General features: G+C 48.8%; 1 protein-coding gene across 3 annotated transcripts in view; it reads left to right on the top strand.

Moving 5' to 3' along the window:
- Positions 1-732: 732 nt before the first annotated feature.
- Positions 733-14,399, top strand: part of alcama (activated leukocyte cell adhesion molecule a) — a 35,508-nt gene continuing 21,841 nt past the window's right edge. For 2 of the 3 annotated variants that reach the window (XM_028982308.1, XM_028982307.1), the window contains exon 1: positions 734-936. In XM_028982308.1, the coding sequence (XP_028838141.1) occupies positions 876-936 (61 nt within the window). In that variant the 5' untranslated portion in view covers positions 734-875. Of the gene's footprint in view, positions 937-14,399 lie in introns of all 3 variants that reach the window. The other variant, XM_028982309.1, reaches the window with a different exon arrangement.

The following is a 14,399-nucleotide window of genomic DNA, read 5'->3' as shown; positions in this document are numbered from 1 at the left end:
TAGCACCTGCCTTCTCCTTGCTGATGCTTGTCCCTCCCTCCCATGTTCGCTGTTTCCTATCAGATTACCGCCGTGCTGATTCAATCACCATGTGTCGCGCTGACTATACAAATATTCCGGAGCATAGCTACTGAAAACCATAAGTAAATTGGCTTTTATTGCATCTTTTACAGACTGACCAGCCACAACATTCAAACCATCTGTCTATCATGTGTAGCTCTCTTTGTGCAATGTGGATGGACATGATAAGACCCTGTTATATACAGCCCAGGTCATCAATATAATTATTAACCTTTAATGTCGTGACTGATTGATTGGTGTAGAAACACAACCATTTTATCGCTTTCGTGTTTGCCCAATGCAGGTCTTAGTCACACGTTATTTTCACCAAATTCCCCTCTGAGGTAATTACTCTGATAGATGACACATTTAAAAAAATCGGAAACCTGACGCACTTATACCGTAATAATAAATCATTTTTAAAAAGTCCTCAAAAGCGTGTGGTTCATTACGCAGACGTGCAGCTTATTGGATGACGCGTTTAAATGAGTATGAGTAATACGGATGAGTAATACCTGGCGCGTAACTCATTACTAAATTATAATTGTAACAGGACGACTCACCTGTCCTCACCTCGGACTGGGATCAGGGGGCGGGGCCGAAAGGGGGCGGTTAAGCCCCGCCCCCGGGGCCGTGGGCGACGCCTCTTTCTCGCTCTCTCTCTCTCTCTTTTTTCCCCTCCGTGTCGTTCCACCTGCTCCAGCCGCCACTCGCTCTCCGCGCCTCCCCGCAGCCGCACTCGAGCCACGCCGCCAGAGGAACGCGAGATTATCGAGGAAACGTCGCCGGAGGAGACGCTGTGGACCTGGGGAAACATGCCTTCATCCGCCGCCTGCTTGCTCCGTGCCTTCGTCGCGGCTGTGATGTGTCTGCCAGGTACGGTCGCCTCCTTCTCCGGCTAAACTACCACGGATGGACGGGTCCGTGAGGAGAAAAGTCACTCATTTCCCGTGCAGTTCATTCGCGGTGACGCGAAAACTTTCAGCCGTCAACAAGTGTTTCGATAATAACAGCGATAAATCACATCGATATCTGTTGAACATACATCCCAACTTTTTTTTTTATTATTATAAAGAGTCTCGGTGTGAAGCGGCGACTATAGAAGGCGGCCATATGCGAGTATTAGTTTAGTAGTAGTGTTGTAGTAGGTGTAGTTGGTGGTAGTTTAGTAGTAGTGTTGTAGTAGGTGTAGTTGGTGGTAGTTTAGTAGTAGTGTTGTAGTAGGTGTAGTTGGTGGTAGTTTAGTAGTAGTGTTGTAGTAGGTGTAGTTGGTGGTGTTGTAGTAGGTGTAGTTTAGTAGTATTGTAGTAGGTGTAGTTTACTCCAGGTAGGACACGTCCAACCCCAAATCCCGCGCGATGCTGATACCGAGCCAAACGGAAGTTGCTAGTAATACAGTAAAAAAAAAAAAAAAAAAAAAAAAAAAAAAAAAAAAAAAAAAAAATATATATATATATATATATATATATATATATATATATATATATATATATATATATATATATATATATATATATATAAAAAAATAAATTACATTTACGGCTTCGTTGTTCATTTCCCCTTCCCGCCCGCACCGGTTAAAATGCCGCAGACCGAGGCTGGGATCCCCGGTGCTGTAACTTTGCGTCCCCCGGGGACAGCAGCTCTCGGGTGGCTGGAGGTCCGGGCCCTTTATCGTCACACGGCGGGGTGATTTAACCCGCCGGTTTTCCTGCCGGATTTACTTTCTTTTTAAATCAGCTTCGACGTCGCAACTGCGTTTTATAATTTCTGTAAAAAGCGTCTCACGATCCTAAAACGATACGTCGCGTGTGAATTCTGTTCTTGAATAAGCAGACCACAAGATGCAAACATATATTGTTTTGTTCATGTGAGTGAGTGTGTGTGTGTGTGCGTTTTTATAGTTAAAGTGGGTGTGGACGTGGGTTTTATTGGCGCTGTAAACCCGCTTTTCAGCCTGCTGGGTGCCGGCTTTTTGATGCTGCAGCAGAGATTCTGTTATAAAGAGTCATCTGTATGGAATTGAAGTCAGATTTGGGTAAATGAATCGGATCCTGCCGGGTCACACGGCCCGAGTGAGAGCCTGCTGGAGGACCGGGCTGAAAAATGGGGATTGGAGGTGAGCAGAGATGTAGCGGGTGCGTAAAATCGCTCTGGGTTCCAAGTTCCAAGGCTAAAAGCCGCTTTAAAACCCAGAAATGTCCACATTAACAACGAGTGCAAGTCACCGGACTTCAGTCAGGGAACGTGTGCGTAGGTGACGTCATGAGAAGCAAACTTGACTTGTCATAGAAGCACGAAAGCGAAACTGTGTCTAGAATGCAGGGAAATACCAGACCTGGCGTCATGATGTCGGCGTCACGTTGGGTGCTTTCTGTTCCGTCACGTGAGCGGATGGAAGTTCCTGTCGTGGGTTGATCTTCTGCTGTTATTTAGAACACGTGGGGACTTTGGGGACTGTGGGCTTTAACACATTTAAAGATTCCCATCCCCGTTGTTACAGCTATTCCGTTACCGCATGATAAGGCGTTTCTGATACTCAGACGTCCGTCACAGGGGAACTAGACTAAACCCCCTTAAGAAAAATACCCATGAGGCCATCCAAGGCTTTTACAGCAAATTGCTCAAGCCCTGTGACAGGAGAGTCATCTGCCATGGCCACCCCGCCCCGCCCCGTTCCTGGTGGTGCTCACCCCCTGGCGAGACCCTCTACTCATCTGCTAATGGACCAATCTCTCCTCTGGTGCGGGGGGACTTTCTATCTCAGGTGCCCAGATGACCTCTGGGAGATTTATTCTTTTAAACAAAAGAGATCTTATCCATTGTGTTGCTCTGGGTAGCCCAATTCATTTAATTTATCTGTGCCATCGTTCTCCAGGGAGGGAACACATAAATAAATGTTTTTTTTTTATTTTTCCCCTGGACACATTTTGTGACGGTCCTACAAATAAGTCCATTTTAATCTTCTCAGGAGGTTTGTTTTCCGAATGTAAAAGTTTTTTCGAATACGTAACTAATTTGACTGGTCTCTGTGTGACGTCAGGCGCTTTCTACTGTTGTGTGTGTGATGGGTGGGGGAGGGCACCGACACCCTGAACAGGAATAAGGCTTGAATAAGGTTGAATAAGGAGAAAGGTATTCATGCCGACCAATCAGCAGCGCTCAGCAGGAGATGTGTTGGGACGGCTCTGATAAGCTTTAAATGAACCCTATTCTGCCGCTGATTTGCAGTCCACGCAGGATTCCGGGCACAATCAAGCCGGGAAGTTTATCAAAATTCATCCGTAGCTGTCGGCGAACACCCTGCGAAGGGCCCGTTTTCAGTCGAGAGGAGGAAACCTTGAGTCTGGTTGTCAGAACACACTTAAGGAAAATCAATAGCCATCAAAAGAACTCCTCATTGACCACCGGCTCGTACCTTTCTGTCGCCAGCAGGCGACACGACTCGTAATGAAAAATGGAAAGTGGAGCTTATGACCCTCTGAAGGGTCCATCATCTAATGACGGAGCTGTGTGCAGGATCTGAAGGGCATCATGTCTCGTGCCTGTTATTCCATGTCCTACATTATTCCAGCATGTAACGCCGCATTCAGGCCCTTTCATGTTCGCGCAGCTTTTATTACTGACGCGGTAATGCAAGTGTATCGACGTGGCGTCGCTGCAAGGTCTGAGGGATTAGCATCGGTCAGTAAATCAATTCATTATTCTTCTAAAAGCGCGTTCCGCCGTGTAGCCGCAAGTTGGACGCGAATATATAAAACGCCTTTAAACTCCACCGGATTTGGCAGCACGGCTTGCCTGCTGTCAACCCAGAAAGGTCACGGGTTCAAATCCCAGCTGAAGCCATCGGGGCGCCTGAGGAAGAAAGCGCGGTGGTAATGTAACAAAGTGAGAGGGGTACTGACATGTAAATGCTGAAAAAGTTACCCCTTTATGTGCTGAGAAATGCGGAGTTTGGTACCACGAAATTCCCAGTTTACGAAAGGAGCCGCGTCGCGCTCTTTAGCGGTTTTCAAGACGAGAACTCAAGGTACCAGGAGAACATTCGTCTATATTTTTCTCAGCCTGGAAGTTCCACTAGATGTCCGAGCAGCCGAGTCATTGAAGAGCTCTCACGTACACTTCGTATATTTAAACGAAGTTGTTATGCGGCCGCTATCCTCAGATCGGGTTCTAGGGAGCCAAACGAGGGTTTTCAATGATGGATATTTTAAACACTTACGTAAGAGCGTCTTAAGGGGGTTCCAGGTCTGGTACTTTATGTCTGGCTGTATGGATTTGAGAATTCGGCCTGAATGTTACGTCAGTTGCGAACGAAAGGTCACAAATTTCAATGGACGGTTTGTTTGATTTCATTTCCAGCCCATACCTTGAGCACATCAGTTCATTGTGACATTCAAAGTCACGTAACCTTTGTTCCCGGCATACCAGCGAAGCGTTAACTCGATTTGCCAGTTTGAATCTATCCCTTTGATGGCGTCTCTGATGTGCCGATTACATTTCCTCATGTCTGGTGAATCAGCCGAACCTGCCGCTCTCCGCTCCGTAAGCGATGCTTTGAACGTAAAAAGCCATGACGGAAGGAAGGCGCTTCTTCTGCCGCCTCCTCTGCCTGCGGTAAATCTTCACCGCGGGGAAATGCCGGAACCTCCCAGATCTGCGGCGTGAACCCCGGCACAGCGTGGAGGCGCCAAATCTATTATGGATGAACTGGGCCGCAGCCGACCGGTTAATGACGGCCGAAGTGGGTCACGTGGACGGGGGGGTTCCCCCCCCGCCGCCTCCACAATGCCGGCATTCAGCCGCCCGTGAACCTGGGGAAGGAACTCCGTCTGAGGCGAGGAGGAGGAGGAGGAGGAGAGGAAGAGGAGGTAGGCGGGGCCTGGGGTCTCTGGAGGACCAGTCACAGCTGGTTGGAGGAGCTTTATGCCCCTTTCTGAGAATATGAATATGAATCTCCGTCGTTTGATGACGGTACTGTTGAAGGGTGAAGGGTCAACTGTTATTCCCTGTTCTTCCCAGGGCGGCGTTATAAATAAACGGAGCGGGCTGATTTAACGGTCAGCCGGGCTCGGTGGCGGAGAGGCCGGGAGGTTTTATGGGGCAACGCGGCCGTAAACATATTCACACCAACAAATAACATGACCGGCAGTAATAATTACACCGCCAATCACAGCCGGTGGCGAAATTAAATACCAATTCCTCTCGCGAGCGGAACGGGTGTGTGGCAGGGAGGTCTCGACTCGTTCGGGTTGGTATTTATATGGAAAGCGTCGCCGTGGGAACGATTAAACCAGGCGCGGGGCCCTATGGAAGATGGGTGTCGTCAAGCGACAAATTAGTCAGTGCTCCGGAGCGCCGCGACCCCCCCTCGGCGCTGCCTCCTCGCCACCCCGCTTTACCTGTGTCAACACGGCGTGTTTGGCTACCCCGAGGCGGTGTTCCAGCGGAACGTCTGAATGCGGCTCGACGTAAAAGTTGCCGTGCGGGTGTGTTTTCGTTATGTATTTGGTCGCGTGGGCTGGAAACTTTCAGGCAACTTCTTTTTTTTTTTTTTTGTGTTTTTGCTGCTGCCTCTTTTGAAATTCAAACACCCCACAGAAGCTGCTAAGCGTCGGCCTTTCGCTCCGAATGATTTAAGTTGAATTCCTGGGTGTGTGTGTGTGTGTGTGTGTGTGTGTGTGTTTTCAGAGGGAATGTTAGAGCCAGATCTTTCTCTCTGAGATAAATCCTGTAGCTCGGCACCGACTCCTCCACCCACTCCTCCTGGATCATTCCGCTTTTATTCATCCTGGGTGGAAAAACCCAAATGGACTTGTTTGCCATCTAGAGGGGGTTGGGTACAACAATGATGTAAATTATTATCATTTTTGTTTTTTTGGGGAGGGGGGCGGATTTGGACATTAAGTCTTGGGCCTGAAGATGCTGTATAAGGTTGGTGGTAGAGCTCCACCCTGACGTTATTGTGGTGGGTTGGCGTCGTGCTGGTGGCTTTGTTGCTCACAGATTCTCCTTCTTTTACATTTACTCCGGTTCTGGCGGCCTTTTTTTCTTTTGGTCTTCACCATTATTGTCTATTACACAGGTATTAACTGCTCAGGCGACTCTGCCACTAAACGATATTTAGGGTGTAGTTCCAGGTCAGTTGCTAAGCATGCATGTGAGAAATTGTTTGGGGCTGACTCCACAGTTTTATCTCTGCTGCCGTTAGCCATCTCTGGTTCTTGAAACACGATTGGCTGGTTTTTGTCATCGCCGAAGCGACCCAGACCCCCCCCCCCGCCCGCTCTCCAGTTTCGTGTGAAACTGAAGGGAACAAGAATATCCTGCTCTGTGTTTTTTGGCGGGATTGAAGATCCAGTGATAAACGATGCACCAGTCCACGTCGTGTTGTGTCATGGAGGACGCGTATGCTCAAATTCACGGGGCAGGGTTTACTAATGAAACGAAATACTAGGAGCAATATGCGGCACAAGATACACAAGCGAGGACTAGGTAACACATACAACGTACATGTCCTGGAGACAGCAGGTCAACACACATACGCATGATACAAACTTGGGATCGGAGCCCCTCCCAATGTCCGAGTCCTGACGGGTAGGGGACCTAATGAACTACTGGCCAGACAACTGAAGTCATGAAAATACATTATTAAAGCAGACAAAATACTGGTAACTTGATGGTGTAAGAATTGTGCATTATAATAAGTGTTCACGCTACATTGTGATACCTATATCTTTAATTGTACTGTTCAAAATGTTCATTAAGTCATTTAGAAATGTTAGGTCTAAATTAAATAAGTACATAAAATATGTTTTTCTTTTTAAAAGTTAGAAATAATGAGTGAGACTCACATATGCTGATGCACCAAATACTCAGCTAGTCCGAATCGGGTCATTGTGTGTTTTGGCTTAATTCATTGTGTTCTTTACTTTCACCTGCGCAAAGGTCATTTCAAAGGGGTTTTCCAAAAAAAAACATTTTTCATTTTTAAGAACAGGGACATTCCCTAAACTTTTCAGTGGTAGTGTAAACTACCATGGCAATGTTTCTAATCGTATTTGAGTGATCGAGTATGACCCAGTAAACATGATGTAGGCTGTATTACAAGCGACATTGAGCCTGCGTGGTTAGGCTCACGTGTGCTGTGGGGTCCTAATTTTGTCCCTGTTCTGCTCAGCGCTGCTGCGTTTTTCACCTTGTAGGGCAAACAGTCGCGTTCCTGTTTGCCGAAGCGAGATAAGGCCACTTGTCGAGCGAAGTGTGTATTTATGACTTTTGGTGTGGCTATGAATACGTGGCGTTGATGCAGGGCGTGCTGTTCCATGTCTACGTGATGCCATGTCGGGCTTTTTGGTAATTTAATTGACTGGTGGGACAATGACTCTTCTCACACAGAAGGCCAAAAATACCACACGTTTTATACCCCAACGTGAACCTGCAGCCCATTTACATTCCTTTCCAAGCCACACGTCGCGGGTGGGGGGGAGTTCGGTGGTTTATTACCCCTCTGAAATGGAGGGGACAGTAAACCGTCAGCGGAGTCCCTTTGCTTTTCTTCTCAGTCCATTTCTTCCGAGCCTCCATTATCTCGCTCTTCTGCGAATGTATTTATTTACTTCATGCTCCTCAAGGCTGCTTCTGACTCCTCCACAAAGTGGAGTGCCTGTTGCCTTACTTGTTGTGGTTGGCTCTGGCTATTGTCCCCTGCAGTGTGGCCTTGGTGGCAGTTGCTGACTTTGTTGGAGTAATGGCTGCGTTCGTCCCTCCGCTTCTCGTGTCACCCCCGGAGGGGGCATTAAGAATGCATGCACGTCAGCCTCTAATGTACTTTATTGGATGTTGACAGCTGCTGTTCCGGAAGGTTCAGGGTAATCTCTTTATCTCCAGCGCCCAACGCGGGCCAGCAGCACGGTAAACGATGGTAGAATCCCGGGGCTTTAACCTTAGAGGAGTAATTCTGGAGGAATGAAGGTACCTGGTAGCCTCGGGCCGGGTTTCGTTGGCCAACGTGATTAAAAGAACAAAAGAAAAAGCCAACTTGATCTTTTCATTCAGTTCAAAAGGCACGCGGGCTTTGTGCCGCCTCTTTTCTAAACGAGGTTGGAAAGCCGGGAATGAAGAGGGACGTCTCCGGCCCACGGTGTTGCAGGTGCTGGAGCAGCGGGCAAGCGGGGACTTGAGACGGCTAGCGGCTGTGGAATGAGGAGCGGCGTTTTTTTTCAGCGCTTTACGCAGTTTGTTTTGCGCCGATCCCGATTCAGGACAGCGGCGCCATGTGAGGTCCGAACGCTGGGTTTTAGAACCGCGTTCGCTGCCTTTTACGGTCATGCAGGCCTCATCCCGGTGTGGGGAATCGGTGAGGGATGGCGGTTACTGACGAGGGGGAAGCGCGGCGGGCCGTTCCCAATCAGTCGCAAGCACTTCATTTTCAAGTTCCGGACCCACCCCCAGCGTTGTCTGGCGGGAGATAGCCAGATCCCTCCCCGCCTGCTCTCTGCTGCTAGCTGCGGGCCTTTTCTTTCCCAGGTTCAGTCTTGTGTAATTCCCTTTTTTGGAGGGGGGACTTCAAAGCCTTCCGAGCAGACAGCTCCGGGGCGAAATTCCGTCTCCACGTCCCCATTCAGCCTTATCTGGTGGGGCAGCGTTGGGAATTGAACAAAGCGATTTATCTGAACACACCGCGGAATTTCGGCACGTCAGCAACGGACACCTTTCAGATGAAAAAAATGTATTTGCATTAATCACAAACTTCTGAGTGACTTCTGTTCCAAAGTAAAAAGCGGACAGAAAAAGGGTGAAGCGAGATGTCTTAATTCTCACGGCGCAGCATGCAGTTTAATCGCATGAAAAGCAGACGTGGCTTTAATGCTTTATTTTCGTGGTCGGATGAAAGGACACATGAATCGTCTCGGCTTTCGCGCCCGAGGCCGCGCTGACCGTCAGGTGTCTTTTTGTTGGCAGTTCGTGTGAATGTTTGATGTTATCGTCACATCCGCAGATGCTGCTTCCATCTCAGATTGGAACTAATCCCCAACTATTTCCCAGCTTCTAATTACTCTGCTTTTATTCCGCTTTGAAGGCGGCTATTTGAAACCAGAGGAAAGCGATGGAGAGGTCGGTTTTCTGTGGCGGTGGTAGTGTTTTATCTGAGCGCAGTAATCGAGGCGAACCGTGGACCCACAGTGTGAGACTGCAGTTGGAGCGTAGCTGGAGGTTAATTCCGGAATACGGATGAGAGGCCTGGTCTCTCTGCCGAAATCCGCAGACACACAGGGATCAGATGCAGTCGTGGTTTCAACAGTCACATGTCCTGCTGCTACCGCTGTCGGTCTGTGGTCACGTGACCTGTAAAATGATTGCACACTCACACTCTTGTTGTGTATTATATATCATTTATTGGCCACATCCACATTGTTCCAAGAGATACATACATCAAACCTGGAAACAAGCGAAGATTTGACTACAGAACGCCGCTAGCTTCCCGACTGCCGCGGTGGTGTTTTCAAGCCATTGCCATTAAAATTAAATTCCGGCGCCTTCTAACAACTTCAGACGCTCCTCTCCAACACTAGCTTATAAATGATGCAAGCTATCTTGTGGAGTGCTGAGCTCATACCTGAACGAAGTGGGAGACCAGAGAAATGGATCCTGAAGAATATACCTGTTCATTAATCTTTCAGAAAAGAGCGTTTCGCCACCATTATTTAAAACGCCGCATCCAAATTCAGAATTGCCGTTTAACATAAATTCAGGAACCTACAGTTTGTGAATGGGCGCCGGGCTTTATTTCTCATTTTTGTCTCCTTTATCATAAGCTGGCAGGACCAGTCTGGCTCTTAAATAGTCCATTAAAAAAAAAAAATTTACCCAGACTGGAAGTGGAGATAATTTGTGAGCTCCGGCCGTCCTCAAATTGGTGTCGTCACCTCTGAACCTCTCCCACGCTGCAGCCTCGAGAGGCTTAGGAATGTCACCGGACGTGAAGTGGCAGCACGCCGATGCTCCCTCCCTCGCTGGCACGTTGCCGAGGAACCGGTTATTGACGGGTTATTCGCTGCGTTCTCTAATTTGCAGGTGTCCCAGTCGAGCCCCCACGTGTCCTTCGTCCCCGTGGCCGTTACGAAGACACACTCGGACACAGCATGCGGGAAAGGCGTCGGAGCCCCGCCGTCTCTTGATAAATTGGCTGCAGCGTTTTCCAGCGCACAACACTCGATTGAATCAATTTAGCAGCATCTGAAATGGCAGCTCGATATGAGAGATAGCATAGTGTAAAATAAACTTTCAGGGCTTTTCATATTGAATAATGGATGTGCCATGAGCCATTACCAGATCGTTCCTTCCTCCGTCCTGCGGCAGCCGGCGGCAGAAGCAAGGCTTCTACACGAAAAGAGAGAGACGGGAAAGAACAAAATGCGTGATTGCAGATTCTCACTCACTTAATTGTGTAGGAGGCTCCTGGCTGTGAACATGATAAATTGCTGAACATGAAAGTTCTGCCAGGTGAACAAGTGAATGGGAATTATGGCTTAGTGTATATTTTTGTATGTATCTTCAATCTCAGCTTTGTATGAGTGTGTATTGTGTATAGGCTCTTTCTGAAGTCTCGCGATGGAGCCACGCCCAGACGTGTTTTGTTTGTCTGTTGTCCCCTGCTACCCTTCATCTGTACGTGCGCCGCTGGATGTGCCTGTTTTGCTAATGCACCGGCGTGATTCCTGCCGCCTCTAATGACGGCCACATTCCACTCAGGCACGTAGGCGGACGCCTGCCACTTGTCCGTCACATCAGTCACTCCGCCTCTTGGTAGAATCTGCTTTTTGTAATGGGGGGATAGTATAAGGCGAACACTAAATCATCTCGGACGCGTGTGGAGCTGTAAACTGCTAGTTGAGATACGGCTCTGCTATCTGCTGGAGATCACAGAGATAGGGCCTGTCCGCGGCCATCTGACGTATGCCTGTGGTCGGCTCATATATCCAGCGAGAGGCCATGATTAATCGGATATTATTATTCCTTCGTAAATCAGCGCGCCGCTTACTAGTGAAATATGTGGCGTTTTTATGACGGCTTAAGCTGGAGAATTCCTTACGGATGCATTTTAAACATTCTGGCGCGGCGGAACCACGACAAACCGCAGACTGAACGACTTTGCCACTCATAATGACTACATTTGCTTATGGAAATACAGTTTAGTGTATTGTCTGCTGGTGCCATGTTTTCTGCTCCTGTGCATTTAGATTCACGGCCATTATGCCAGGCGCTGTGTGGTGCCTGCTAACTCTATCAGACACAGTCACTTATTTCTTGTTTAACTGTCACAACCAGTTTTGACTCATTTGCGACACACGCCATGGATGAGCACATCACTTCATCCGTATTACCCCCTAATTCCAGTGTAGCTCTAGTCTAAAAAAATATGTTTGGGGGCGTGTGTCCATTCCAAAGCCAATATTCTTTATATTTTAGACGTTCTGCTTTAGTGAGAACAAATTCTGCACTAATTCATGTTGGCACCAAGAAGCATCTGCGGCTCCAATGCGGGGCTACATGAGATGGCCGGCAAAATGTTGCATGAATAATCGTAGCCCTTTGTCTAGTTTCAATTTTATTTTGTTTCTTTCCTACCAACACAATCAATTTGCATTGCGCGTGAACAAATACAATTTGCATTGCGCGTGAACAGATTCCTCCACTTGGGGCAGCACTTTTGAGTGACTCTCATCGCGAGTTATCAACGCGGTCAGCTGCTAGCAGAAAACACTTCCCTTTTAAATGACTTGAAGATGTGCAATTCATTAGCATATTTTAATTATATTACAAAGCAACTTTGCACAGGGCCAGGGTAATTCCAGCAGCGCCGTGAGATAAAGTGCTTCCTTATTACTCAGCGGCCATCTTCCATAACGCATTCCTGAGCGTGGAGTCAGTCTTTTCTTCTTTTTTTACAAGGTGAAAGGTCCAAAGTTCTTTTGCCATGCCTGGTGCTCTTTGGAAAAAGTGTGAACGTGCTGCAGTGTAATTTGACCCTCTTGTGGGGGGTGGATGATGGAGCTTCTCAGGTGAACTGGCCGTTTTCCCAAGGCTTCGGCCTCCATGTTGCCCCAGCAACCTAACCGAGGGCTTATCTCCACCGGTGCGAGCAGATGAGCGATTCCGGAACATCTCCTCCCTGACGGTCCTCCCAGGACCTTGCTTGTCCCTTGTAACAGAGAAGGGGACGGGATGACCTCGGTTCCCCTCAACGAAGGTCTCACCCACTCCTCCCCCGCGGACATAATGGGCCCAACACTGGAGCCTCTGTGGCCAGCGTCAGTCACACCTGCCTCCACTCTCTGGCGGCCCCCAGCAGAAGAATGGCCTGTTATCAGGGTGACCTCGGCATGGTCACTCCGCTTATCCCAACTGCGGCGTAACCGTGGCCTATCTGGCTGCTGGATCCTTTGCCTTGTGCCACTGCTCTCAATGGCCCTTTATTGTGGCTCAAAGAGACGCTGTTGTGTTGTCGAGTTCATCTCTTATGCCGCTTAGCTCATAATTTTCCCTCCGGAGCCTGACCTTTGCCCCCTAGAGCAGGGAATGCGATACTCTGGCATTTTTCACAAGTGTGTATTTTCCCACTTCTTGCAAAGCTCCTGCTGTGGTTGGCCGTGGCTCTTGCGATGCAAGTTTAAATATTTTGACTACATTGAGCCCCGGACGCCGCAGAGCTCTTCAGGTATTCGTTTCAGACAGACTCCAGCCTTTCTCGTTTGGCTAATTAGCTCCTCTGCTCGGATTAATTACTGAAATCAGGAGTCGGTAACATGCAGCGGCAAACAGCTCTTAAAATCACTGCCCTTCCGCTTGATGGAGTCCTCCATTAAAAGAAGGGACTTGCGCGGCCAAAAACGTTATGCTACTGCGACCAGATCACCAGATGCCGATTGGGCCCGGCTCTGGAAGGTTCACCATGGCGACTGTCTTCATAGCTGCTCGTGTGAACACTTCTGTGGAGTTTGCCATGACATGCGAAGGTGTGGACATTTTCTTTTCATCAGGTAGATCCCTCCGAGGCTTCTCTGGCCGCCTCTTTTTCAGGGGGATTACAGCGTTATTTTTAATCCCGCTATCTTGCTGCTTATTTTTGGCAACAGATGTGCTTTTTTACAGGGGAGGAAGGCCTGCGTCTGCAGGCCCGCTCTTAATGACAAATGCTAATTCCTTAAGTGCTCCGAGCTCTGTTTAGGCTCCATTACGGGAGCACGGCTCACAGGAAAAGTCAAACAAATCCCTGCGCAGACTCTGCCTCCCCCGAGGTAAGAGCTGAGCGGATGTGGCTGCTGCTGACGAAGAACATTTCCAGCGGCGCGACCGAGGTCAGCCCCTCCAACTCACACTCGCTCCTGCGCACCGCTGCGCGCCATTCGTCCATTAATAGCCCTGCTGATAAACGCTGCGATAATTGGGCTTCCCGGATAGCCCCCTTTCCGGAACGGGCCCGCCCGTCAAGACCCTGCCTCTGCCCCAGACGATGGCTCATTATGGGGCGTACCCAGGGGGTTCCAGTGCCCAGAGATCCAGGCCGGGCTCAGCGTGGGGGATGGCTAAGAGACAGCCATTCGCCTGGCACAGATAATTAGGGGTCTCTCCCACCCGCAGCAGCAGGATAACGCTGGTGGAACCAAGACTCTGAATACCTTTTAACAAGGTATCCTGCGATCTGGACCCAATACGAGCAGAACGTGAATATGGAAGCCAAAATAAACCCACATCAACTCATCTCTCCCGCCGTCTGAGCAACTCCAGACGCACTCTCTGAATTAAAGACCTCGTTTCTAAGACGATAATTAGAGAGCATTCGGGTTTTTTTTATTTGATTGTGTCAGTGTTTGAAGGCGCAGCCCCTGCAGATACCCCGGCAGACTCCAGACAACTTGGTGCCGGAACTTTTTGGAGCAGTCGACGTAGCGCCTGGTCCTCTGGGTATTCTCTCCCCAGTGAGGACTTTTTGTTAAAGTCACCAGGGCCGTGTTTGTATCACTGCAGAATGTCTCTGTAGGTGTGGGAGATGTTCGAAAAGGAAAAGCGAAGCCAGACCGGAGGAAATAGAGGCCATGTACGAATGGGAAATGGTGACCCTCTGCTGAGCATGAAATGAGCCATTTCTCTGGGTTCAATCTGACTAATGGTGTCTGTTCATGGGAATCGGGGGGAGGAAGGTATTTTTTTTCGGCCCTTTTAAGGGGGTACATGCCTCAGCTGGGATTTCACTGACCTGAGACCACGCTCCGAGGGATGAAAAAAGCTGTTTGTGTGATTGAGGAACAGTTGGTCCTATTGCAACAAAGACCACC

Source organism: Denticeps clupeoides, chromosome 6 (genome assembly GCF_900700375.1).
Source record: "Denticeps clupeoides chromosome 6, fDenClu1.1, whole genome shotgun sequence".
Lineage (NCBI taxonomy): Eukaryota > Metazoa > Chordata > Actinopteri > Clupeiformes > Denticipitidae > Denticeps > Denticeps clupeoides.
The sequence above is the reverse complement of the archived record's forward strand: the minus strand, read 5'-3'. Positions and strand labels throughout refer to the sequence as shown.